The 26,092-nt window shown below is 56.1% G+C and overlaps 2 protein-coding genes across 5 annotated transcripts; one reads left to right on the top strand and one right to left on the bottom strand.

Annotated features, from left to right (window-relative positions):
* Positions 1–682: 682 nt before the first annotated feature.
* On the bottom strand, positions 683–4,797 carry FAM71E1 (family with sequence similarity 71 member E1). The gene is made up of 4 exons (XM_036274992.1): positions 4,728–4,797; positions 4,460–4,578; positions 3,963–4,093; positions 683–1,109 (listed from the first exon to the last, which is right to left on the bottom strand). The coding sequence occupies exons 1-4, from the start codon at positions 4,795–4,797 to the stop codon at positions 683–685; spliced, it is 747 nt and encodes a 248-aa protein (XP_036130885.1).
* Positions 4,798–5,024: 227 nt separating this feature from the next.
* Positions 5,025–25,765, top strand: EMC10 (ER membrane protein complex subunit 10). 4 transcript variants are annotated; one of them, XR_004961084.1, is made up of 8 exons: positions 5,025–5,177; positions 6,087–6,159; positions 6,961–7,070; positions 7,718–7,822; positions 8,413–8,594; positions 8,712–8,805; positions 20,383–20,841; positions 22,017–22,105. XR_004961084.1 is itself a non-coding variant. In XM_036274082.1 (8 exons), exons 1-8 carry the CDS (start codon positions 5,064–5,066, stop codon positions 25,632–25,634), a joined length of 864 nt encoding a protein of 287 aa, XP_036129975.1. In that variant the 5' UTR covers positions 5,025–5,063; the 3' UTR covers positions 25,635–25,765. The 4 variants fall into 4 exon arrangements, 3 of the variants coding, with proteins under 3 accessions (XP_036129975.1, XP_036129977.1, XP_036129976.1); XM_036274082.1 differs by lacking the exon at positions 20,383–20,841 and adding an exon at positions 25,538–25,765; XM_036274084.1 differs by lacking the exons at positions 20,383–20,841; positions 22,017–22,105 and adding exons at positions 9,584–9,684; positions 9,906–9,968.
* The last annotated feature ends 327 nt before the right edge of the window (positions 25,766–26,092 follow it).

Below are 26,092 nucleotides of genomic sequence, written 5' to 3'. Positions count from 1 at the left end.
ACCAGGTCCCAGGGGTGGCCCCCAAGGAGCCAGACGTGATGCTCCGAAGACCACAGGGACACACAGAAGCATCCTGGAAAGGACACGTTGAATTGGTGACAGTGGCGCAACTGCTTGTGACCTGGTTGCTGGTTCTTCCCGGGGTCAGTCTCTACTAACTTGAATCATTCATCTGTCGGGCCCGAAGTAGGGTCGTTAGCTCCCTGGTCCTTTGGTGACTTCAAAGGGTGTCGGAGGAATCGGAGTCCCCACAGTTAGGCGGCCTACGGGTCCGGGTCCGAGCTGCGCAGAGAGGGTTTGTCTCAGGGGGCTTCGCTGCGGATGGGGCTAGGTTTGGGAGTGGGCGGGGCACTTTGCACTTACTGGGAAGGCAGGGGAGTGGCTGTCTCCCAGAAGATGAGGCCCCGCAGGTTCCAGTGCCCCCACCTTCAAGGACAGGCACCCCTCGCCTCCCCAGGGAACTGGGCATCTGGCCTGGCTGACCCCACCCTTTCAGGGTCCCGGCATTCCCTCCCCAGGTCCCACTGTGGAGAGAGGCTGGAAGTGGGGAATGCCCAGTGAGGGAACTAGAGCCCCCTTAGCTGGTGCACCAAGGCCTGCAGACCCCGCCCTGCTGTGCTCTGTGCACAGACTTCACACCCTTTCGGGGCTCAGGAGTCCAGCCCCTTAGTCACTTCCTCTCTCATGCCCAGGAGTCCAGGCCTCCAGCCACCTCCTCCCTCAGACCCTGGAGTCTGTCCCATTTCCCAAACCCCTCATCTGGAGGTTTGCCACCCTCCTCCCTCCTGCAAGCCCCGCCCCCCTCTTCCTCCGCCACGGTCAGATACTCGGCTTCGTCGTCCTCGGCTTCGTCGTCCTCGTCTTCATCGTCCTCCTCCTCCTCGCAGTTGCCCAGCGCCCAGGTCTCCTGCGTGGCGGGCGCGGCTCCCTGGGCCGAGTGGAAGCGCAGGCGGTAGACCAGCCGCACCCACTGGCCGAACTCGCATTCGCGGGTCCTGGACCGACCCCGCAGCTGCAGGTAGAAGGTGCGGCCTGTTTGAAACTTGACCTTGAGCTGCTGGTGTCTTTCGTCGTGGACGAAGAGTTGGACGAACCGCAAGGGGAACATCCTGGGCGGGCAGAAGGGGCGGCCTCAGGTTCCGACCTCCCCTGGCTCCGCAGCCCGGGCGCCCTCAGAATCGGGGTCGCCCACCTCGCCGCCCCTTTCTCTTCCCCGAAGGAGTTCTTTCCACTTTTTCTGCCTCTGGAGATTTATCCATCACCTATTTCCATCCACCCGCTGGTCCTCGCTCCTAAATCCCAGAGTTGAATCGATATCCACCTGCTTGAAAGCAAGTTCCATTTGGATCTTGGATCGACATCGGACACATAAAATGTCCAGCAGCCAAATCTCTGACCTTATCCCCTCCCCAAACCCGCCCCTCTGCGTCCTCCTAGTTTGAACGAGAGCCTCCCATTTGTTCTATAAGAAACGTGGAGTTGCTGCTCCTGGTCCGCTTTTCTCTCTCACACCCTCATCCAGTCCTGCCCCCGAATCCTGATGGCTCTACCGTTACAATGTATCCACGTTCTCACCACTTCTAATCCTAACTCTCCAACGCCTCCACGTGGGTCCAGCCCGCGTGGTTTCCCGCCCTCAGCCCCAGTGTGGTCCCCACGCGGCCGCCAGAGGGCGCCGGTCAACACCTGAGTTGGCTCAGGTCCCGCCCATGGCTCAGTAAAATCAGTCCTCACCTTGACCTGGAGGCCCTGCAGGGTCTGCCCGCTTTGTTCCCTCTCTGCCCTCACCTCCTGCCTACTTCCCTGGCTCACTCCGCTCCAGCCACACTGGCCTCCTCGCTGTTCCATAAACCTGCCAGGCTTGGTTAAACTCCAGGACCTTTTGCACAGGGTGTTTGCCGGAAATCTTCCTCCAGTCATCCCCATGGCTTGGTCCCTTCATCTCTCTCTGGGAAGTCTGTTTACAACCCTTGACCTACTTGCAGTCATGTCCTATACTTGCAGACCTCACCATGGTCCCTGCTGGATATGTCTCCACAGATCTTTTATCCCATTGGACAAACTGCCCTTTATTGTCTGCCTGCCCAGTGGAAGGTGAGCTTGAGGGCAGAGATTTTTGTCTGATTTTATCACTGCTGCTTCCCCAGTACCCCATTTGACACATAGTAGGCACTCCATAGATACTTGCTGAGTATTTGAATAAATGAGTTGTTCCGGTCCCCTGCCTCACTCAAGGTCCAACAAGGCAGAGGAGGGAACAATCCAGAGAGGCTGAGTAATTTGGCCTAGGTCACACAACAGGATCTGAAACCAAGTCGTCCATGTTCTTAGCCACAGTTAGAGAGCCACATGTGTCCTTCTGGCCCAGCAAGTCTACTTCTAGGAATTGACCTTACACCCTCACACCTGTGCACACGGATGTTTCCTGCCTGCCACCCTGGCTGTAACCCCAAGACACCAGACCCTACCTCCGTGGGGGACTTTATCTATTATGTTCTCAAAATGGAAGAATAACAGCTGACATTGACAGAGAGCTTATTCTGTGCCAAGAGCTGCTGTTCTAACCACCTTTACTCAGTTTATCCCCCAGCAGCCCTGGAGGTGGGCTCTCCCCTTTTCTCCATGTTCCAGATGAGGAAACTGAGGCACAGACAGGTAGGGGCATCCTGGGCCAAAGCCACTGAAGAGGTGAAGTCAGAATTCGAACCTAGGTCATCCCGGGGCGGCTTATTGTTGCAGGATGTTCCCTACTACATTGTAACAGCAGGTGTGTGTCCTAGGGGCCAGAGTTTGTTCAATTGTGTATGTCCACAAGAAAACCTGGTGGCTATACTCATGTTGGTATGAAATGAATATTGATATCACCCTGGGGCAGTGAGCATATAGCATGTACCTGCAACTATTAAAGGCCCAACACATACTAGATGCCCACCAGAAGTGGTCCAGAGTAACTCCCGGCTGCAAGCTGGTTAGCAGGGAGGGGCCAGGGTGAGTCTTGAGGCTGAGTGTGCAGAGCAAGCTCACTGTTTTTACTTTGATGGTATATTCATTGGAGGAGGGTGAGGGGAGGGTGCTGAAGGAGATTATGAAGGTCAAAGGCCTCCCTTAGCACCATCCTTAGCATCCTTCCAAATGCAGGTGACGACTCAGTGAGGAGTGAGATCAATTGGTGGGACACAGTTAGCACTGAAAATATCGTAGAAGAGAAAATATCCAGTGCTCATAAGACGTCTGAATACTGCTTGTGGTGGAATGTTTTAAACTAATAGATGGGGATAAAGCAGCCTTTAGTTAGTTCAGGTCAGAATTAGATTCTGCCACCAAGTGAGTTACAGAAAAGCCCAAGCCACCGGCAGAATGCCTCTCTAGATACATGCTACCCATCGAAATGTTTGGATATTTGCAGCTGGAGTTGGATGCAGGAGAAAAGTGTTTTTTGTCTTATGTGTGTTTTCCACCTTGGAGTGGATCTACATTACTTTTTCCATGAAAACAGAGACCTGAAGGGGCTGTGTGCAGTGTGACTCAGGAGCTTGAGAATCGTGAGGTCAGCAATCACCAGGGCATGAGGTTCTGATCCCAGCCATCCCTGACGCGCTGTAAGACCTTGGACAAGCAGCTCCCCTCTCTGGCCCCAGTTTATATCTTTAGAGGATGGGGCTAAGGGGTCCCACCATGTTCAGAAATGAGATGATGTGAGTGGCCCAGGGGGTGCTTGGCATGCAGGGGTCTTTCTCTTGACCCCCTCCAGAGTGTGGCTGAGGACTGTTCCCCCTCATGTCTATCCATCCCTGATTTCTGGCCCCTGTCCTCGTTCTCCTCGGTGGTGACAGCCCAGAGAGAGCTGGTAGCTATCCAAGGCTCCTGGCCCTGGGGGTCATCTAGGTAAGAGGAGGTGCTTCAGGGAGCCCAGGATGCCCCGAGCTAGGGAAGGAGGTCTAGGCTGGGGTGGGGGCAGTCACCCAAAGAGCTGCAGGTGTCCGTTCTCCTTGGCAGGGCCCGCCAGCAGCAACAGGTCTGGGAGTTCCAGGGCTGGGCTGGAGGCTGCCACCCCCATGGTTACCTTGTTGGCAACTTCTCCTAACCGGGTCACCTGGGGCCGGGGGACAAGGGTTAGAAATTGGATAGTTGGGGGGTGGGGTCAGGTTGGGGAGGGATCAGAGGTCAAGAATCTTGGTAGAATTAAGGTTCATGAATCTAGTGAATTAAATACCAAGATGAGAGCCAGATACCTGAGGTCAAAGGTCAAGAGCCATGTAGGTGTTAAATCAGGGAAACTGAGGCAAGGGACTCAGAGGCCAGGTTTCATAGAGAAGCTAAGGGTCTGGAGGTATGGGGAAAAGGGGCAGTCAGAAAATCCAGGAGATGGACATTATGGGGGAGTTGTCAGAAGTAGAAAGCCGGGGTTCCCCAAGTCAGGAGGTCGGGGCTCCGGCTCAGGGGGCCCTGGACTCCACACCTGCACGAAGTTGCTCTCAAAGATGCAGAAGTCTCTTAGCTGGTCGAACTCGCCGCTCTGAAGGTGGCGTTGGAGCCGTCCAGGCCGGCGCGGGGGACAGGCTGAAACGAGGGCGTGTTCTAGGGGGTTGGAGTTGGGGGGTCTATTTCAGGAGGCTGGGCCCGGCACTCCCAGCCAGCCTGGAGCTGAGCTTAGGGGTTTCGGTCTCCACATCGCCAGCCCCATCCCTCACCTGGTCCAACCCCTGAGGCCTGGCTCCGCCCCTCACCTGCCATCCCACCTGGTCCCACCACACCTGTTCCACCAAGGGCCGATTTAGGCTCCTGTCCCCACTTCATCCCTTAGGGTTAGTGGAGGGAGGAGCCTAGGGAGAACGGTGGGCGTGGCCGCGGACGCTATGACACCACAACGCGGCGGGCCAGGAGACGTCCGTGATTGTGTCGTCACCCGAGGGGCGGTGCCCACCCTGCTGACGTCAGGCCCCGTCGCGAAGGTGCTAGTGCGCAGACGCAAGGAGCCGGCGCAGGCGCACGGGCGGTGGGATGCGATCCGTTCCTTGCGGTTCTCGGCTCACTCGCCCGTTGGCTGATGGGAAAGGGCCAAAATGGCGGCAGCCGGCGCCAGGGCTACTCGGTTGCTTCTGCTCTTGCTGATGGCGGCCGCAGCCCCCAGCCGGGCGCGGGGCAGTGGCTGCCGGTCCGGGGCCGCTGTGCGGGGGGTGAGTACCACTGGCTGGGCACAGAGGGTGAAGCCAACGGAAATCGTGAGCCTCGGACTTTGAGGTCGTTAGTTAAGGTGGGAATGAGGCCGCGCAGAGCGGAGGGAAGAGAGGGAAAGAACCGTGGAAAGCGAGCCTGCAATCCTGCCCATGCAGAGGCCGCACACCTGGAGGAAAGGTGAGCGGTCGGGGCTGGGATGGGATCTTGGCACCTGAATATTCAGTGCGGGGAAAACAAAGATGCGCGGAAGGAGGTTAGCAAGACTCAAGGTTCTCCATGCCGGGACCTGTAGTTATGAATATGCATGAGGAGGCGTGGCCCGGATGGAATGCTGGCGAATCAGACGTCGGGCGGCTAAAATGAAGAAGGCGAGGTTTCTGGTTTCTCCGCCCACTGGCGAGGAATTCCGTCTGCTGAATATGCATGAGGAGGGCGGGATTTTGAGCTTTGGTATTAAAATCTGGAACCGAGGTTGTGCCTGTGTGAGGGCAGAGCGGAGGAAGCAGCCGAGGTAGGAGAAAAGGAGGACGTGGGTCCTTGCATGTGATAAGAGGTGGAACTCAGGTGGCATCGTGGCTGTTGGGGCAGTTGAGGTGAAAACGAGGCTACTTGCATATTGTTAGCTTGGCAAGGGAGCTTAAGGTGCCCTTTAACTCAGGAATGTTTATGATAGTAGGCGTGAAAATGACCCAGAGACAGTTGCCTTGGAAACGAGGTTAGCTGGTTTGCAGGCGCTGGTTTTCTGGGGACCATCCAGATCCTGAATTTTCGTGAAATGAGCGGTGGAGTCGTGGGCAAGCGTCAGTGTTTGGATATGAATGTAAAAATAAGGTCCCTTCTCTCAGCCTGCCAATCTGTTCTTGGGTCAGGATGATGGCTCACTTGAGGTCCCTCTCTGTCATCAACAGGCCGGGGTAGAAGGTCGAGAGGGCGAGGGCTGTGGCACCGTGGGGCTGCTGCTGGAGCACTCATTTGAGATTGGTGAGTCCAACTATGCCCATTCCTGAACACTTACCCAACGCCCCGTGAAGTCAGAAACTCTGGTTTGGGTGCTGTGCAGTGTGTTTGCATCACACTGGGGAGGTTGGGATGCGGACAGCACTAGAGAATGGAGACTGCCTTTAGCTCTCCCATACCTGTAAGACAAACCCACTTCAGAAAGGTCACCACAGCAGCAGTAATAACCTCAGAGCAGATTTTTCTGACCAGTCTCCCATGCCCTGCACTAGTGGTTAGATGCTCCATGTGTATTAAACATCCTCACAACAGTCATTCAAGGTAGTAGGTGTTAGGGATGGCCCCATTTTCCAGAAGAGGAAACTGAAGCTCAGCCTAAACTGCCTTGATTTAGATGTCCCCCAGAACACAGACGACAGTGTGGCCCAGGGGTTAATAATCCAGTCTGGGGGGCACTAACTCTGGGGACACTTGTTATAAACACTGAGGCTGGGTCAGACCCTGGCATCTGCCTTAGAAAGCCATGCTGATTGGAACACAGCCCCTGAGGGGAGCTCTTGGGTTCTGTAGCCCTGGTATCTTGGCAGCTGGGAAAACCAGCTCAGAGCAGTTATGAGAATGCCCCTGGGTCACCTGGCAGGCATTAGCAGGGCTTAGGAGCTGTGGGGTTCAGGCGTCTGCCCTGGTCTGCCCTGCGAGAATGTAATGGGATAGTCCTAATTTGCAGCTGGGAAAATGGGGGCTCAAGTTGGGGAAGTGACCTGGTCACTGCAAGGGTTGAAGGGTGCTGTAGTGGGGTGCTTGCTGAGCCCAGGCTCCCCATAGATGACAACGCCCACTTCCGGAAGCGTGGCTCGATACTCTGGAACCAGCAGGACAGCACCTTGTCTCTGTCGCAGCGGCAGCTCAATGAAGAGGAGCGGGGCCGACTCCGGGTGAGGAGGGGACATGGGGCTTGGCAAGCAGGGGGATATACTGTCCTAGAGTGTGATATGCATGCCTCAGGGCCTTTGCCCATCACATCCTCTCCTTCATCAGTTTTCACACCACCAGCTCCTCTTACCCTTTTAGATTCAGCCAGTGAGTCACGGTTGGTTAGGATGAGGTTTGCTTTTGAGGAGAAAGAGATCCCCACATTAGCCATGGTCAAACAGGAGAACATTACTTTTCCCAGGCTTCCTCCAGGGCTGGGCTCCTTCCAGGCCAGCTTGGTCCTCCCTAAGGATGGTGTAGGGAGTTGCTGAGGCTCCGGTGGCACTCCAGGGAGCAGGATAAAGAAGGGGGAGAAGGAGGGGCTGAGGGAACAGCCATATTTCAGGGAAATCTGGCAAAAGCTGCCACAGTTCACTTCCACTCGAGCCCTTTGACCAGATACAGCTGCAGGAGGTTCTGGCCTCGCCCACCAGCAGGGCCACCCCATGGGAAGAGTCCAAGGCGTCCTCAGCTGGGCTGGGCTGGCAGTGGGTGATGCAGGCTGTGTGGGACTGGGGCAGGGCCTTCTTGGCTGCAGGCCTGGCGGGTATCTAGGTGGCAGGGTCCGGGCACATCCCTCTCACCACTGCTGCGTCCGCTCGCCCTGCAGGATGTGGCAGCCCTGAACGGCCTGTACCGAGTCCGGGTTCCGAGGAGGCCTGGGGCCTCTGATGGCTCAGAAGCTGGTGGCTATGTCTCCTCCTTCGTCCCCGCGGTGAGTCAGTGACCAGAACCGGCCTCTACCCTTGCTCTTCCCACCCGTCCCAGCCTGGCTTCCACCATTCGTGTTCCAGTATTTGTGGATGAGGAAAACTTGGACTTGGCCTTGTCCTCGAGGGTCTCTCCATCTGCATCTATGTGGTATATTCTTTTTTTAAAAAAATTTTTTTTTCTTTATTGATTTTAGAAAGGAAGGGAGAGGGAGAGAGAGAGAAAGAAACATCGATGAGAGAGAACAGAACATTGATTGGCTGTCTCCTTTATGCCCCCCACTGGGGATCAGGCCCACAACCTGGGCATGTGTCCTGACTGGGAATTGAACTGGTGGCCTCTTGGTGCAGGGTCGATACTCAACCACTGAGCCACACCGGCCCAGCATATGTGGTGCATTCTTTGAAGGGGCAACAGGGTGTCACTGGCCTGGGGAAGGCTGCTGTGCTTGGGCTTGTGCCGAGGGGCCAAGTGGCCGTGGAGAATTGAAAGATGCTTCTGGGGCAGTGGGAGGGGCAGGAAGCTCGGGCGTCCTAGTGCGGGCAAGGCCTGGGCAACATCCCCTGCTTCCCCCTCTCCTGACACCCCCCTTAGTGCTCCCTGGTGGAGTCCCACCTCTCGGATCAGCTGACGCTGCACGTGGATGTGGCTGGCAACGTGGTGGGCCTGTCGGTGGTGACGCACCCCGGGGGCTGCCGGGGCCACGAGGTGGAGGACGTGGACCTGGAGCTGTTCAACACCTCTGTGCAGCTGCAGCCGCCGGTCACAGCCCCAGGGTGAGGGCGCAGGGCAGGGGTGCACAGCCCTGGCCTGGCCTGGCCATCCCCCTGCCTTTGCTGGTGTTCTTGGTGGCCAGCTCTGGTCCCTCACCTCGTCGTCCCCCCCCCCCCCAGCCCAGAGACGGCGGCCTTCATTGAGCGCTTGGAGATGGAGCAGGCCCAGAAGGCCAGGAACCCCCAGGAGCAGAAGTCCTTTTTCGCCAAATATGTGAGTGGGGTTCCTCCAGCCCCGTCCCCTTCCTGACCAGCCCCGCTCCCATCCTAAGTGCCCCTGCCCTGCTTCTCATCCTCCCGGCCTCCTGCGTGTGGGCCTGCTGGTCTCCAGGGCTCTCTGTGTGGCCCCCTGGCACCTGGGCTGAGCCTAGGCCTGGACAGCGCAGGTGAGGGCTGGGCCCGTGCCAGCTCCCGGCAGTGGTCACGGATGTCCAGTCTGTGAATGGCCGGCTCAGAGCTGGTGGTGCTGGCAACCGGGGTGCCTGGGTTGGGGGCAGACTCAGTACAGGCAGTGTCAGTCTTGGGGCCTGTTAGAGGAAGTGCTAGGAGCCGGGCTGTGGTGCAGGGGGGTAAGGGCAGCTCTAGGAGGAGGCTGGGCTGAGTGTCCAGTGAAGGGGATGAGGCCTGAGCCGGGGCCACGCTGTGTGGCTGGAGAGGGAGCGGCAGAGATCTCCAGAGAACAGGGTGCTAAGGTGGGGGAGGTCTGTGCTGCCAGAGAAGCTCTGAGGCCCAGGGTCCTTGGACCTGAGGGTGCTGGGGCTGGAGGAGGCTGGTCACACCTGAGGCTAGGCCGGGAGACGTTGAGGCCACTGTGGCTGGGGCTGAGGGGCCACGGGGGAGGATGCTGTGCCCGCTGGGCCTCTGACCTCAGGATAGCCTAACAGCTAGATGCAGAGAGGCCGAGATCTTGCCTACACTGGCTCTGCCCTCCCTGATGGCTGCAGAACCCCATGGCCACCACTGGCCCTGACCTGCGCCCCCTCCCTCCTCAGTGGCACCTCATCCTGGGGGGGGCCGTGTTGCTCACAGCCCTTCGTCCTGCTGCCCCTGGGCCCGCGCCATCACCGCAGGAGGCCTGAGTCAGGAGGCCTGAGTGAGGACCGAGCCCCCTCCCGCCTCTGCCCTCCCTGCACCCCACCTGCCCTCCCCACCACCCGTAGTGATGTAGGGGACCTGGGCCCCTCTCCTCACTGGCCTGCCCTCACGCCAGCCCCCCACTTTCCTCGCCCTGGGGGAATGCTGCTCATACTTACCTCCCTCTCTCTTTTTCTCTGTCTGTCTGTCCACCATCCCGTCCTCTTGTCCGGCTCCCAGTGGATGTACATCATTCCTGTCGTCCTGTTCCTCATGATGTCGGGAGCGCCAGATGCTGGGGGTCAGGGGGGTGGTGGGGGTGGGGGTGGCGGTGGGGGCAGTGGCCGGTGAGGGGCCAGGGGCCAGTCAACGTCCCGTCCTCTTTTGCCCAGGGGACTTCCTGCCCAGAGTGTCCATGTCCTTGGGCATCCCGAGAAGGAGTTGCCCCTCCCCGAGTCCCTTCCCTGTGGGCCTTGGAGTTTCTGTTGGATTCTTGGCCCTGCTGCACCCTGTCTGCCAGTTTGGCCCCAAAGGCTTGCCCACAGGCTGGAGCCCAAGCTCCTGGGCCCCTCTGACCTCATGTCACGTCACCCCTCTGCACCCAAGGCCTGCAGTCTGGGAACATGCCAGTGCTCTCCAGCCTTCCCGGCCAGGCCTGATGGCCCCCAACTCACCTGGGACACTCCTGTCCCTGCGCTTCAGGGCTCAGAGCAGGCCTGGGCGGGCCGTGGGCGCCTGGCCCCCTTCCTCCCGTGGCCCTGCCCCGTGGCCCTGCCCCGTGGCCCTGCCCTGCCCTTCTGCCCAGGATGCCAGGCCTTCCGTAGGCTTCTGTGCTTGAAATGATGTTTAAAATTAGCAAAAACAAACAATATTTCATCAAGCAGGGCCCAGGGATGTAAATAGAATCCCACCCCACTGGGCACTAGACGCCTGGGCCTTTGCCATTCATGCCTCCCACCCCACCTGTTTGTATAAAACATGGGCGAGAATATATTGAAATATATAAAGTTTTGAAAAGTTACAACTGCCAGCAGCCAAACGCACTCGTGGGCTTGGCCCAAGGTGGTCCTGGTGTATATAGGTGTACGACACCACTGGGTTTCGACGTTCACGTGGTGCATTACAGAAACCCCTGAACGTGGCCTTCGTCCTCGTCATGGCTGCATGACGCTGCCCTGTGTCTTGTGGCAGTTTATTAAACTGTTCCCCAAATGTTCAACATTTTGCTCGTTTCCTGCTTTATGTGGTTATAAATAGCCCTACAGTGAGCGTTGTTGGCCAACCTCTGTCTGGTGTGAGCTCGAGTTATTTCCTGGGGACGCGTGACTGTAAGTGGGGTCACTGGCAGTTTAGAAGCCTTTTTATGAGCAGGTAATGCGCGAAGGTGTGTGGTGGAGAGTTGCTGCCCCATCGCTTCCTTGATTCTCCTCCTGGGAAGTTTATGGGGCACACGCCAATAGGGACGCAGTTCATCTCCCCACTTTGTCGCACAGAACTCGAGAATTCCGCACACTGCCCAGTGCTGGCTTTGCTCCTGCACAGTCTTCCTTGCCAGTGCCCAGAGTGGCCTGGTCTTCTGCTCCCCCAGAAAGGGCCCTGCGCTCAGTCATCAGGGACACTGCCACAAATGCAGGTGTAACCAAGATAAACCTCCGGAACCGGAATGGCTGGGGTGGACGGCCTTTGCAAACTGGTTCCATGTTGTGAAGTTGGCCGCATGGGGGAAACTCCAGCCCTCATTTCCTGACAGCCTCACGGACAGACTGCCCCCAGGCTCTGCATCTCTCTCAAGAATGAGGTGGATCCCTGGCCAGTGTGGCTCAGTGCTTAGAGCATCTGCCCACACACCAAAGGGTCGAGGGTTCAATTACCAGTCAAGGGCATGTACCTGGGTTGCAAATTCGATCCCTGACCCCTTTGGGGCATGTGCAGGAGGCAACCAATTGATGAGTTTTTCTCTATCCCCTGCTTTGTGGTGCTCTAACCACTGAGCAACACCAACCAAGACCGATTCTGTGTGCTTAACGCTTTGTGTGATTTGCAGGTGCATTCCCCCAGCACCCCAGCCATTTGCCCGGCCATTTCATTATTTTTTAATGGATTGCAGTTTGAGATCTTTATATGACTCTATCCTTTTCCTCTAAGACTCAGCCACTCAGGCTGGCGGTTTCTCTGGTGTCTTCTAGTCTCTGTGAGCTCGTTCAGGCCCCGGCTCTGTCCTTATTAAACTCCCAATTCTCGCCTGGCCCTGCGGAGCTCACTCATGGCCTCCTTTTGTCAGCTGGGGTATCTGGGGGTATAGATGAATCTCATGCTATTTAGTATTTTTATTTTAAAAATATTTTTTCTTTATTGATTTGAGGGAGAGGGAGAGAGAGATGGGGACATGGATGAGAGAGAGCATCAGCTGGCCGCCTCCTGCATGCCCCCCCACTGGGGATCAGGCCCACAGCCTGGGCATGTACCCTGACTGGGAATCAAACTGGTGACCTCTTGGTGCATAGGTCGACGCCCAGCTACTGAGCCACACCGGCCAGGCACTATTTAGTATTTTTAAAAGCCTCTTTACCACCCCAGATTGTGTGTTGTGGCATATGGCTTCTGGAAACAATTCTTCAGGCCCCTTTAACTCATCTGACAGACTCTGTGGTGACCACCAGGGGCCAATTGTTAGGGCCCCTTTAGCTGTTATTCACTTTGTTCCCACTCCCATTTGGTAAGGGATAAAGTGTCATTACAAAGGAAACACACTCAGTTTGTCCTACTTCCTGGAAATGGGCTGCTAAGCAGACTGTACACCAAGTCTACCTTCCTGTCTCATACAGTCCCAGGTGCATTTCCATGGAAACAGGGGAGACCTACCCACAGAATGACTGGAAAACGTGAAGTCCAGAGGCTTAAGTTAGCATACAAGAAGCTTGCTGAGTATGATGTATATAGACTAGGAGTCAAAGTTTTTTATTTTTACAGAGTTTTGAAAATTCTCCCTTTCCCCTCCTTCCCTTCCAGCGCCCCCCTCCCCATCCTGCATTCCAGCCACTGGCCACTTTTTGCTGGGACCATTCCCATGTCTAATACAGCTGGGTTGCAGTTCCATCCTTTGCTGCTAGGTGGAGGTATAGGGTTTCACTGGAGACTCTCAGGCCTCCTGCAGACCCGGTGTTCCTCCTCCTTGAAGTGGAGTGCCCTGCAGGGGCACTGGTGTCCTTTGGGAAGGTCCAGTTCGGGGAGGCCTCAGTCCTAGCAGGTGCTGATCCTCCGGAACATTGGGTCCTCCCCACTGCTGACTTGCTCCATGCTGCCCTAGGAAGAGAAGGTGGTGGAGGGCTGGGGAGGGGAATGGAGCAGAAGGAGGTAGCCATCTTCTCCCTGAGCTCAGAGAGGAGTCCTGGCATCAGCAGAGTGGACAAGGAGCCATTCCTGCCCCGGCCTGGCCCAGCCACTTACATGCTTTGTGTCTTTAGGCAACTTGCTCCGTCTCTGAGCTTGTTCTTCGTTTCCTCCTTCCTGGGCCTGGGACAGGTCTGATTCCTCCAGGCAGTGTCCAGAGTCCAGGACAGACAGATAAAAGAAAAAAGTCGGTGTCACAGAAGCCCTTTCACCCCAGGGCCTCTGGCTTGGGCACCTGCCCCAGGCTGTCCTGCCTTCTGCCACACAGCCTGCGAGGATCCCAGTGGACTCCTGCCTCCTGCTCAGAAACCTCAGAGCATTGAGGGTACCAGAGGGAGGCAAAGATCAGACTGACCGAGAGGAGCCTGTGGGGGCAGGGATGCAGGGCCCCCTGGACAGGCTGGGTGGAGACGGGGGGGGGGGGGAGGGGGGGGGGAGGGGGGGGGCTGGTGAGAGGGGAGAACCCCAGGGTGGAGGAGAAAAGAAGTGACAGATTCCTGCAGGAGAAAAAGGAATGAGATGGAAAGAAGAGAGGGGAGATAGAGAAACGAGAGGAGAGAGTGGGAGACATGAGAAGAGATTCAAAGAGGAGAGGAATTGAGGGAAGAGGGAGAAAGGAGAGAACAGCGATGGAAGGGGGTGGGGGAGAAAGTGCAGGGGAAATGGAATGGAGGGAGCAGGGGCAGGAGAGCAGAGAGCAGTGCTGAGGAGGGGCCGGGGGACAGGAGCAGGGAAGAGGGATGAGAGGAGACAGATGGGCGAAAAGGAGGATGGAAGGGGGATGAGAGTTCGGGCCCGAGGAGAGAGGAGGAAGAGAAGGGAGAGAAGAACGAGAGGAAAGAGAGGCCCTGAGACAGGAAGGGAAGGGAAAGAGGAGCAGGACTGGGAGGCAGGTGAGGGAGAGGGATGAAAATTGATTTCAAAGGCCCAAGAGAGCAGAAAGAGAAAGGGAGAGGCCAGAAAACAGGGTAAAAAAAGAAGGGAGATGAGTATGGAGAGAGAAGGAAGAGCCAGGAGCTGAGAGAGGACCAGGAGGGAAAGCGAAAGGGAGGCAGAGAAAGGGGGGAGGAGGGAGGTGGAGAGGAGGAGAGGACCCTGAGGGAGCCAGAGTGGGGACCGGAGGCTGGGGTCCGGGGAGGAGGCAGGGGCGGGAGGGGGCAGGGAGGAGGTAGGTGTGAGAAGGGCCGAGGTGAGAATAAAGGTGGAGGGCCAAAAAGAGAGGAGTGAGCGTGTACAGACAGAACAGGGGAGCCGATCTGGAGGGAGAAGGGGGACAATTCTGGGGACTGGGGCGCTGGGACGGAGTATGGAAAAGATCACACACCCAGAGGCTGGGAGGAGGAGGTCTAGACGGGACAGGATGGGGGATGGAAAGAGGGAGGGGAAATCGAGGGAGAAAGGGCCAGTGAGGCGGGGATAGCGGGGACAGGGGAGGAGGGAGGCAGAGAGACAGAGAGACAGAGATCGGCAGAGGGGACAGAGATGGAGAGACAGATGGAGGGATGGGAGAGAGAGAGAGAGAGAGAGAGAGAGAGAGAGAGAGAGATGGGGAGAGAAAGAGGGACAGAGATAGACACGGAGAGACAGAGGGAGGGAGAGAGAGAGATGAGACAGAGGGAGAAAGATATGGGGAAAGAGGAAGAAAGACCAAGAGGGGGGGAGGTGAACAGGACTTCAAGTCAGGGGCTGTGTCTGCCTGTCCCCTTGTCCCAGTTAACAGTGGGCTGCAGACCGACTGAATGTGTAGCTGCAGGGCCAGGGAGCCCTCGGTCCTGGGACCTGGCAGGACACAAAATGAGCTTCATGGACTGGAACATAAATTCCAGGACTGTTGGCTCTGAGGTGTTTAGGAGTGTCACCAGCTCACAGAGACGCCCTGCCTGTCCACTATCTGTGTCTGCTGGGCAGTGTCACCAGCTCACAGAGACGCCCTGCCTGTCCACTATCTGTGTCTGCTGGGCAGTGTCACCAGCTCACAGACACCCCTGCCTGTCTGCTATCTGTCTGCGGGGGCAGTGTCACCAGCTCACAGACACCCCTGCCTGTCTGCTATCTGGTGTCTGCAGGGGCCTCCCTGCTGTTGCTGAGCAAGAGGGCGGGACAGGGACAGGGATGGGGTGGGGACCCGGTGACCTGGAGGGGAAGGAGACACAAGGTGTGGGAGGAAAAGAGAGAATGAGGGAGCTGTGCAGGGATGCCGGAGGGCAGGAAACAGGGAAATGGGGGTTCTGGCCGTGCAGGAAAGAAGGGGGTACATGGGATGGGACAGGATGGTGGCAGGGAAGGGCAGTGCCCCCGGTCGGAGTAAAGAGTGGGGAATGATTCAATGAAAAGAAGGCACAGGATTGAGGACAGACTAAGAAGGAATTAGGGGGAGGAGGGAGGAGGGAGGAGTGGTGTGGAGGGGACACAGAGACCACGGGGAGAACAAGAGGTGACAGGCAGAGCCCACAGCAGAGCACAGCTGAAGCTGGGAGGGGTGTGAGGAGCACACAGATGGAAGGGAACCGGAGGCAAAGGGTCAGGGGGCCCTGGTGGACTGGGAGGGGGTGTGGAGGGCAAACTTGAGGGCAGAGGGCCCGCCTGGGGGAGAAGCTTCCAGAGAGGGTGGGTGGAAGGAGGTGAGAAGGAATGAAGGACAGGAACTCGGGTCCAGGAGGGAAGTCCAGGGAATAAACGGGACCAGAGTGCAAGACAAGGGTGGGAAGGGGGTCTGGTGGGGTGGACAGACAGACAGATGGACATGGATGCTGAGATGGGTGGGAGCAGAGGCCTGAGAGAACACAAAGGAGGACCTGGTTCAGGAGGTGTGAGCAGAGGAAGGTGGAAGGTAGTGGGAGGGAGGCGAGGGCCTGGAGGAGGCTGTGGTACCCCAGGGACAGATGCCAGACCAGGAACAGGGGAGAAAGAGATGGAGATGGGGCGACGCAGATAGAAGGCGCTTAGAGATCGGGTGGGAGGGAGGGAGAGAAATAATGAGACCGAGAAGGAATCAGAGAGAGAGAGATTCAGAGAGAGGAAGAAATAATGACACTGAGTGACAGAATCAGAGAGAAAGAGAAAAAAGAGACTGAGACGATATGAGGGAGGGAGAGAAAGAGAGAGATAATGAGACTGAGAGAGGGAGTCAGGTGGAGAGAGAGATGATGAAAGTGAGAGGGAGTCAGGGAGAGAGAGGAAGAAATAATGAGACTGAGAACATATGAGAGAGAGCGACAGAGAGAGAGAGAGAGAGAGAGAGATAATGAGACAGAAGATTTGAGAGAGAATGAGACAGAAGGTTTGAGAGAGAGAGAGAGAATGAGACAGAAGGCTTGAGAGAGAGAGAGAGATAATGAGACAAGGTTTGAGAGAGAGAGAGAGAGACAGATAATGAGACAAGGTTTGAGAGAGAGAGAGAGAGATAATGAGACATAAGGTTTGAGAGAGAGAGATAATGAGACATAAGGTTTGAGAGAGAGAGATAATGAGACATAAGGTTTGAGAGAGAGAGATAATGAGACAGAAGATTAGAGAGAGAGAGAGATAATGAGATAAGGTTTGAGAGAGAGAGAGAGTGATAATGAGACAAGGTTTGAGAGAGAGAGAGAGAGAGAGATAATGAGAAATAAGGTTTGAGAGAGAGAGTGATAATGAGACAAGGTTTGAGAGAGAGAGATAATGAGACAGAAGGTTTAAGAGAGAGAGAGAGATAATGAGACATAAGGTTTGAGAGAGAGAGAAATAATGAGACAGAAGGTGAGAGAGAGAGATAATGAGACAGAAGGTTTGAGAGAGAGAGAGAGAGAATGAGAGAGATGGTTAGAGAGAGATAATGAGAAGGTTTGAGAGAGAGAGAGAGAATGAGACAGAAGGTTTGAGAGAGAAATAATGAGACAGAAGGTTTGAGAGAGAGAGAGAGATAATGAGACAGAAGGTTTGAGAGAGAGATGATGAGACAGAAGGTTTGAGAGAGATAATAAGACATAAGGTTTGAGAGAGAGAGAGAGATAATGAGACAGAAGGTTTGAGAGAGAGATGATGAGACAGAAGGTTTGAGAGAGATGATGAGACAGAAGGTTTGAGAGAGAGATAATGAGACATAAGGTTTGAGAGAGAGAGAGAGAGTGATAATGAGACAAGGTTTGAGAGAGAGAGAGAGAGATAATGAGACATAAGGTTTGAGAGAGAGAGAGAGTGATAATGAGACAAGGTTTGAGAGAGAGAGAAATAATGAGACAGAAGGTGAGAGAGAGAGATAATGAGACAGAAGGTTTGAGAGGGAGAGAGAGAGAGAATGAGAGAGATGGTTAGAGAGAGATAATGAGAAGGTTTGAGAGAGAGAGAGAGAATGAGACAGAAGGCTTGAGAGAGAGAGATAATGAGACAGAAGGTTTGAGAGAGAGATAATGAGACAGAAGGTTTGAGAGAGAGATGATGAGATAGAAGGTTAGAGAGAGAGAGAGATAATGAGACAAGGTTTGAGAGAGAGAGATCATGAGACAGAAGGTTTGAGAGAGAGAGAGAGAGAGAGAGAATGAGACAGAAGGTTTGAGAGAGAGAGAGACAGAAGGTTAGAGAGAGAGAGAGATAATGAGATATAAGGTTTGAGAGAGAGAGAGAGATGAGACATAAGGTTTGAGAGAGAGAGAGAGAGATAATGAGACAGAAGGTTTGAGAGAGAGAGAGATGATGAGACAGGTTAGAGAGAGAGAGAATGAGACAGAAGTTTTGAGAGAGAGATAATGAGACAGAAGGTTTGAGAGAGAGAGAGATGATGAGACAGGTTAGAGAGAGAGAGAATGAGACAGAAGGTTTTAGAGAGAGATGATGAGACAGAAGGTTAGAGAGAGAGAGAATGAGACAGAAGGTTTGAGAGAGAGAGAGAGATAATGAGACAAGGTTTGAGAGATTGAGAGAGAGATAATGAGACATAAGTTCTGAGAGATATAATGAGACAGAAGGTTTGAGAGAGAGAGAGAGACAATGAGACATAAGGTTTGAGAGAGAGATTGATAATGAGACATAAGGTTTGAGAGAGAGAGAGAGAGATAATGAGACAGAAGGTTTGAGAGAGAGATGATGAGACAGAAGGTGTGAGAGAGAGAGAGAGACAATGAGACATAAGGTTTGAGAGAGAGATTGATAATGAGACATAAGTTCTGAGAGATATAATGAGACAGAAGGTTTGAGAGAGAGATTGATAATGAGACATAAGGTTTGAGAGAGAGAGAGATAATGAGACAGAAGGTTTGAGAGAGAGAGAGAGAGATAATGAGACAGAAGTTTTGAGAGAGAGATGATGAGACAGAAGGTGTGAGAGAGAGATGATGAGACAGAAGGTTTGAGAGAGAGATAATGAGACATAAGGTTTGAGAGAGAGATGATGAGACAGAAGGTTAGAGAGAGAGAGAATGAGACAGAAGGTTTGAGAGAGAGATGATGAGACAGAAGGTTTGAGAGAGAGATAATGAGACAGAAGGTTTGAGAGAGAGAGAGATGATGAGACAGAAGGTTAGAGAGAGAGAGAATGAGACAGAAGGTTTGAGAGAGAGAGAGAGATAATGAGACAAGGTTTGAGAGATTGAGAGAGATAATGAGACATAAGTTCTGAGAGATATAATGAGACAGAAGGTTTGAGAGAGAGAGAGAGACAATGAGACATAAGGTTTGAGAGAGAGAGAGATAATGAGACAGAAGGTTTGAGAGAGAGAGAGAGAGATAATGAGACAGAAGGTTTGAGAGAGAGATGATGAGACAGAAGGTGTGAGAGAGAGAGAGAGACAATGAGACATAAGGTTTGAGAGAGAGATTGATAATGAGACATAAGGTTTGAGAGAGAGAGAGATAATGAGACATAAGGTTTGAGAGAGAGAGAGAGATAATGAGACAAGGTTTGAGAGAGAGATTGATAATGAGACATAAGGTTTGAGAGAGAGAGAGAATGAGACAGAAGGTTTGAGAGAGAGAGAGAGAGATAATGAGACAGAAGGTTTGAGAGAGAGATAATGATACAGAAGGTTTGAGAGATTGAGAGAGAGATAATGAGACAAGGTTTGAGAGATTGAGAGAGATAATGAGACATAAGTTCTGAGAGATATAATGAGACAGAAGGTTTGAGAGAGAGAGAGAGAGATAATGAGACAGAAGGTTTGAGAGAGATGATGAGACAGAAGGTGTGAGAGAGAGAGAGAGACAATGAGACATAAGGTTTGAGAGAGAGATTGATAATGAGACATAAGGTTTGAGAGAGAGAGAGATAATGAGACAGCAGGTTTGAGAGAGAGAGAGAGACAATGAGTCATAAGGTTTGAGAGAGAGATTGATAATGAGACATAAGGTTTGAGAGAGAGAGAGAATGAGACAGAAGGTTTGAGAGAGAGAGAGAGAGATAATGAGACAGAAGGTTTGAGAGAGAGATAATGATACAGAAGGTTTGAGAGATTGAGAGAGAGATAATGAGACAAGGTTTGAGAGATTGAGAGAGATAATGAGACATAAGTTCTGAGAGATATAATGAGACAGAAGGTTTGAGAGAGAGAGAGATGATGAGACAGAAGGTTAGAGAGAGATAATGATACAGAAGGTTTGAGAGATTGAGAGAGAGATAATGAGACAAGGTTTGAGAGATTGAGAGAGATAATGAGACATAAGTTCTGAGAGATATAATGAGACAGAAGGTTTGAGAGAGAGATTGATAATGAGACATAAGGTTTGAGAGATTGAGAGAGAGAATGAGACCGAAGGTTTGAGAGAGAGAGAGAGAGATGAGACAGAAGGTTAGAGAGAGAGATAATGAGACAGAAGGTTTGAGAGATTGAGAGATTGATAATGAGACATAAGGTTTGAGAGATTGAGAGAGAGAATGAGACAGAAGGTTTGAGAGAGAGAGAAATAATGAGACAGGTTAGAGAGAGAGAGAGAGAAGTGATGAGCGTGGGAGGGTATCAGAGAGAGGTAATCAGAGAGAACGCACACACTAGCCATGGGGATGGAGTAGGAGGGGAAGGTGAGCGACAGAGGGACCGGACAGGAGTGCTGGACACGTTCTAGTCCCCACCTGCTCCCCCCGTGGAGGGACAGGCAGTCACTGAGGAGGTTTGGACCAGAGAAGGGCCGGCAGGCTCGGGGCACTGCCACCTCCCCGTTTCCGCCCTGGCACTCTGTGGACCCTCTCACTGTCTCCCCCAGCTCCCCCCCTCCCCGGTCCCCCCTGGCACTCTGTGGACCCTCTGTCTCCCGCAGCTCCCCCCCCCTCGTCCCCCCCTGGCACTCTGTGGGCCCTCTCACTGTCTCCCCCAGCCCCCCCCCCCCCGCACTCTGTGGGCCCTCTCACTGTCTCCCCCAGCTCCGGTTCCGCCGCCCCGTGGGCCTGGCTGGTATGCACAAGGGAGACGTCAAGCTGGAGCACCAATGTCTTCCTCGCCGCCCCTCCAGGGAACATGGACCCTTTCTCCAGTGGTGCCAGCTGGGGGCCCTGGGACAGCTGCACCCTGTGTGGGAAAACCCAGAGCTTCCCAGCTGAGAGGGAAGAGGAGAAAGAGGAAGCCGGCAAGGTGGAAGGGGTGGAGGAGCCGAGTTGAAGGAGAGGGGTCAGTGTGTCCCCGGAGCGGAAGGGGAAGGGGTAGGACAGCGTGAGGAGGGGTTCCCGTGCACAGGAAGAGCCTGGCACACCGTAAGTGCTCAAACGTGCCCCATCGCATCCTCGGGAGAGAAGAAACAAGTGAGAGGAGGCGAAGAAGTCGCCACAGAAGGAAAACGGAAACAGCCCGGAAGAGAGGGCTGCGGGTGCACATTCAGGCACACAGTAGGTGCTCCTCAAGTGGTTCTATCCCAGCACATGAGGAGCAGAAAGGGGTGGGGGTGGGGCTCCGGCAGAGAGACTGAAGGAGAAGCTGCGAGGGAAGGAATGTATGTAAGCAGAGGGCACACAGTAGGTGCTTATTAAATGCCCACCCCCTCCCTGGCAGGAGCAAGGGAAAGCAGCCAAGGCGAGGCCAGCGGAGGAAGGGAGAGGAAGGAGCCTGAGAGGCAGGCAGGGGAGCCGTACACCGCAGGGGCTCAGTACTGCTGTCCCCCGGGAGATTGCCTGCGGGGGGAGCGGGGAGGAGAGAGGAGCTGGGGAAAGTGTGCTGGGAGGCCCTGGGCACTGGAGGTGCTCAATAAGTGCACACGGTCCATGGAGGACAGACAAGAGGAAGGAGGCCCAGACAAAGGTGGGAGGAGGTGACAGGGCTGCCGGAGCAGAAGGGACCGGGCACCCCCGGAAGAGCCCAGAGTCCGGGAAGGAGGGTGCCTAGGGCCGACCATGGGGCGCACAGGGGGCGCTCATCAAATGCTGTGCTCTTCCCCAGAAGACAGAGGAGAGGAGGCGGGGTGCTCATCACCTGGAATACGGGGCGGGCCCCATACCTGCCTTCCTCCTGCAGGGAAGAGCGGGTGGAGGAGTCCGAGGAGTGGGGGGGCGGGGGGAGCGGAAGGAAATGGTCGGCACACAATAGCTGCTCAGTAAGCGCCTGTCCCCTTCCCTGGCGGAGGGAGGGCGGAGGGAGGTGCAGGGCGGCAGGGGTCGCCGGCCTGGAGACCGGAGGGCGGGGAGAGCGGTCGCTGGGCTAGCGCAGGTGCTCAGCGCGGGTTCCTGGCCTTGGAAGAGCACAGAGGCCAGAGGCCCGGAGGAGAGACAGGAGGAAGGGGGAGGAAGGGAGAGGGGATAACCTACCTGGCACACAGTAGGACGAGTCCACCCCCCCCCCCCCCGGGGGCAGAGAGGCAGGAAGGAGAGGGACTCGGAAGGAAGTGGGAGGAGAGGGGCCGTCAGCTCCCTGGCCGCAGTAGGTGCTCAGTGAACGCTCACTCCCCAGGAGCGCAGGGCAGGCCGGGGAGGGGGAGGGGCTGGAGAGCAGAAGGAGGGGGGCTGCAGAGGCAGCGTGTGGACATTGCCCGGCACTCGCCGGGAACCTGACGAATGCTCGTTTCCCCCAGGAAGGGAGCCCAAAGCACAGAGAACCAGCAGGGGCGCAGGAAGGGGCTGGGGAGAGAACGGCGCGGGGAGAGGCAAGGAGGCATTTCAGGTACGTGCAGCAGGTGCTCCGGAGGTGTGGGAGCAGGTGGGGACCCAGAAGGGAGGCCAGGGGAGGAGCGGGAGTCTGAGGGGGACTCCTGGTGGCTGCCCCCCACTCCCCGCCCGGGGCCCAGCCCATCCTCAGCTGCCCAGACTGGACGGGGGACAAGGGCTCATTGTTCTGGGTTGGCACAGCCTGGTAGGGGAGGGCGGCCCAGCCCTAGTCTGCTGTGTGTGGGGCTGGGTTGGGGCCGCCTGGTCTCTGCCTGATCTCTGTCTCTGTATCTCCCTGCCTCACTCTGTCTCCGCATCTCTGTCCTGCTGTCTCTCCCATCTCTGAGTCTGTGGCCCCGTCTCAGTCTCCGAGTTCCTGTCTCCCTGTCTCTGGGTCTCCCTCTGCATCTCTCCGCCTCTGTCCCCTGTTCTCAGTCTGTCTGTCGGCCTCTGTTTCTTTCTTGCTATTTCTGGGAGGGAGGGCCCCCAACCCAGCCCTGGCCCCAGTTCCTGCCCAGCCACCCACCGGGGTCAGGGTGGGCACCGAGCTCAGAGGCAGGAGTGAGGAAGGGAAGAAGGAGGCAGAGGAGCGAGAGAGGTGAGGACAGAAACAGCTTTATTGAACAGAAACCACAGCAGAGGCCCGGCTGGGGCCTCCATCGGAGAGCTGGAGAGGGGGTCAGGGAGAGAGAGACAAAGTCAGGAAGAGAGACACAGAGAGAGATAGAGAGACAGGCAGGGAGAGACACACAGCCCGGGAGAAGGGGAGAGATGGGCCGAGGAAGAGGCAGATGGGGGAGATGGGGAGCCGGGTCAGAGAGCAGGGGAGGGAGAATGGAGAGACACGCAGAGAGGCAGGCGAAAGGTGGAGAGTGACGTGGGAAGCCGAGATAAGGGATGATGGGGGGAGAGACGGAAAGGACAGACGGAGGGATTCGGACATGGTAGGGGAGAGAAACGGAGAGCCGAGGGACAGAGGGAAGAGCGTGGACAGACAGAGGGAGAGACAGAGCAGAGCCACGGGAGCCGCTGTCGGGAAGGACGGGCCCCTCTCACCTGGCGTTGTCGTCGGCAGACCCATGGGCCGGACCTGGGCATTTAAGGGGCTCCCAGGGGTGGGGCTGCCCTCTGCACCACCTTATCTGGTCAGCCCTGGGCTCCACCAGCTAAATTGGGCTTCAGCTGTCAGCACCACAGGGCACGGGACAGCTGACACCCGCCCCTGCACCTGCCCTGGCAGGCGGGGCCTCTCCTCCCCACCCTCCTGCGGCCCTAGCGGGTGCGGAGAGCCCCTGCCGTCTGTGCAAGGTGCCCTGGAGCCCCCACCGGCCCTGGGACCAGCCTGGCTGGGCACCCTGGCATTGCTCCCGCGTGATGTGGGGGCCCCAGCAGGTGGGGGCAGTCTGTGTACCAGTGCCCAGTAGGAGTTAGTGAATGAGGGGGGCTGGCACCAGCTTGGACCCTGCCCTTGGCCACCCCTCCCTGACCCCCCTCTCCTCCCAGGCTCCTCACTCAGACCATATTAGGCCACAGCTGCAAAGGCACCTGGGGAGGTCACTCAGGGCCCAGAATAGGAACACTTAGGGCGTCTGCGCCAGGCTGTCTGGGACCGGGTAGGACAGGCGACAGGCAGAGAGGGAGGAGGGGGCCCCAGAGGGCCCAGGGAGACAGACACAGAGGGACGGGCTGAGAGATAGACGGAGAAACATCCAGAAAGACAGACCAAGAGAGGGACAGGAGGGGAACAGGTGAAGAGACCCAGACTGGGGAGAGCTGCTGGGCAGGAGAGGGAGGGAGACCCCGAAGGAAGCCTCTGGGCAGGGTGGGCCGGGGGCTGCCCCAGAGTTGGGGTATCTGGGACCCCAGCCGTTTTCTGCATGCGCTGTTGGTCTTCTCACTGGAGAAGTTACACTTTGACCCTGGAAGTCGTGGGAACTAGACCCAAAGCCCCAGTCCCCACTTCATGGCCAACTTACGAGTCTGCACCCTGCCTGCTTTGGGGTGTCAGGGCTCAGCTCCTGGGATGAACTATTTCGGTGAACCCGGCCTAAGGCTGAATGGGGGAGACACACCCTAAGCTGGGGCCCCGCCTGCCTCTCCCAGCCCCTGACCTCCCTGTGCCTCTGCTCCCCCATTTCTGCCCAGTCCTAATGAGGGACCTCACTTTTGCCCTGGCCCTTCTCTGTCCGCCCCCCTGTCTGGGCTCACACACAGCCGTGCCTCCCAGGACAGGCCCTGGACCCTGGAGCCATCTCCCTAGTCCCTTCCCACAGTGTCGCCCAGCCTGTCACATCACTTATATTCCCCTGAGAACAACGTGTCCCCCAGCCCATTGCTCTTCCCCCATGTTCCAAGGACAGACCTCTGGGGGCCTTCTTTACTCCCTCTCTCCCTCACCCAAGAGTCTGCCAGGCCCAGATCTGTCCTCTGTCACCTGTCTGTTCCCGGGGTCCTGGCTCAGGCCCTGTCCTCTCCCAGCTGGACCCTCAGCCTCCTCCAGGGCCTTCTGGCCTTTGATCTGCCCATCAGCCCCAGAGGGGTCTTTCTGCGCCCAGGCCTGGCCTGTACCCCTGCTCACAGCACCCCCCCCCTCCCCAGCCTGCCCCCCGAGGCCCCGGGTCTGGGCCTGGCCAGGATCCACCCTCATCTCAGCACCTCAGATAACTACAGGGCTGACTGCCCAGTTCTGAAAGCCCCTCCCCACGGGCCCTCTGGAGACCGGCCTCTGCCTTCTATAGCTGGCTGCTAGGTAGTTATCTGGAGGACGGGATCTTCCTGTCCCTTCCTGTCCCTCTGCGTTTTCCTCCTCACCCAAGAACTGGGGTGGGCAAGCGCCGGAGGTACAGGCCAGACCCAGACTGAAAAGCAGACAGAACAAGGAAGTTGCAGGAAGGACGCAGAACAGGAAGGGGTCTGGCCTGGTGGGAATGTGGAGAAGACACCTAAGGGGAGCCCGTCCTGGCCTCCCTGTTCAGAACCACGGCTGCCCTGGGCACCCTCTCTCCCATTGGTCACCTCTCCACCCTCCCCTCCGGCCCTGCCTCCCTCCACACCAGGCACATGCCTGCCCCAGGACCTTTGCTCTGGTTCTCTGTGCTGGGAATGCTTTCCTCCACACCTGTCCACAACCCCCCCCTGCCCTTCCTGGAGTCTGCACTCAATGACACCTCGGCGAGGCCCAGTCCTACAGGAATGCTAACAACGCTGTATTCGCCTGTGGAGACCGCTCCAGCTAACAAAGCACGCTTAAAGCAACACACATCCCTTTAACACTGCAATCAGAAGTCCAAAATGAGGCTCATGGGGCCAGTCAGTGTGGGCCGGGTGGTCTTTGGGGGCCCTAGGGAGAGGCTGCTTCCTTGCCTTTCTGGCCCTCACTTCCTGGCTCGTGGCCCCTTCTGTCTTCGGAGCTGCCGTGTCGTATCTCGGACGCTGCTTCCTTCCTCAGACTCCTCTCCTGCCTCCCTCTCCACTCTTCAGACCCGTGGATTCTCCAGACTGCAGGAGCCTCTCCCTGTCTCCAGGGCAGCTCCAAGCTGCCTTGATTCCCCCCTCTGCTGATTCACCTTTGCCATGTGACGGAACATATTCCATTTCTGGGGATTAGGATGGGCCATCTTTTGGGGCCATTACTGCAATCGATGGAATAGAATTGAGAGTCAATAAATAAATCCTTGCCCGGCCAGTGTGGCTCAGTTGGTTGAGTGTCGCCCCATGCACCAAGAAGTTACCAGTTTGATTCCCGGTCAGGACACATGCCCAGGTTGTGGGCTCAACCCCCCAGTAGGAGGCATGCAGGAGGCGGCCAATTGATGTTTCTCCCTCCCTTTCCCTTCCTCTCTAAAAAAAAAAAAAAATCGCCCTGGCCAGTTTGGCTCAGCGGTTAGAGCGTCGGCCTGCGGTCCGGAGAGACCCGGGTTCGGTTCCCGCTAAGGGCACGTACTTCGGTTGCAGTTTGTCCCCGGCCCTAGTTGGTCGTGCGGGTGGCAGCCACTCGATGTGT

The sequence above is a fragment of the Molossus molossus genome, unplaced genomic scaffold, assembly GCF_014108415.1.
Source record: "Molossus molossus isolate mMolMol1 unplaced genomic scaffold, mMolMol1.p scaffold_m16_p_21, whole genome shotgun sequence".
Classification (NCBI taxonomy): domain Eukaryota; kingdom Metazoa; phylum Chordata; class Mammalia; order Chiroptera; family Molossidae; genus Molossus; species Molossus molossus.
This window is presented reverse-complemented; position numbering and strand designations above follow the sequence as displayed.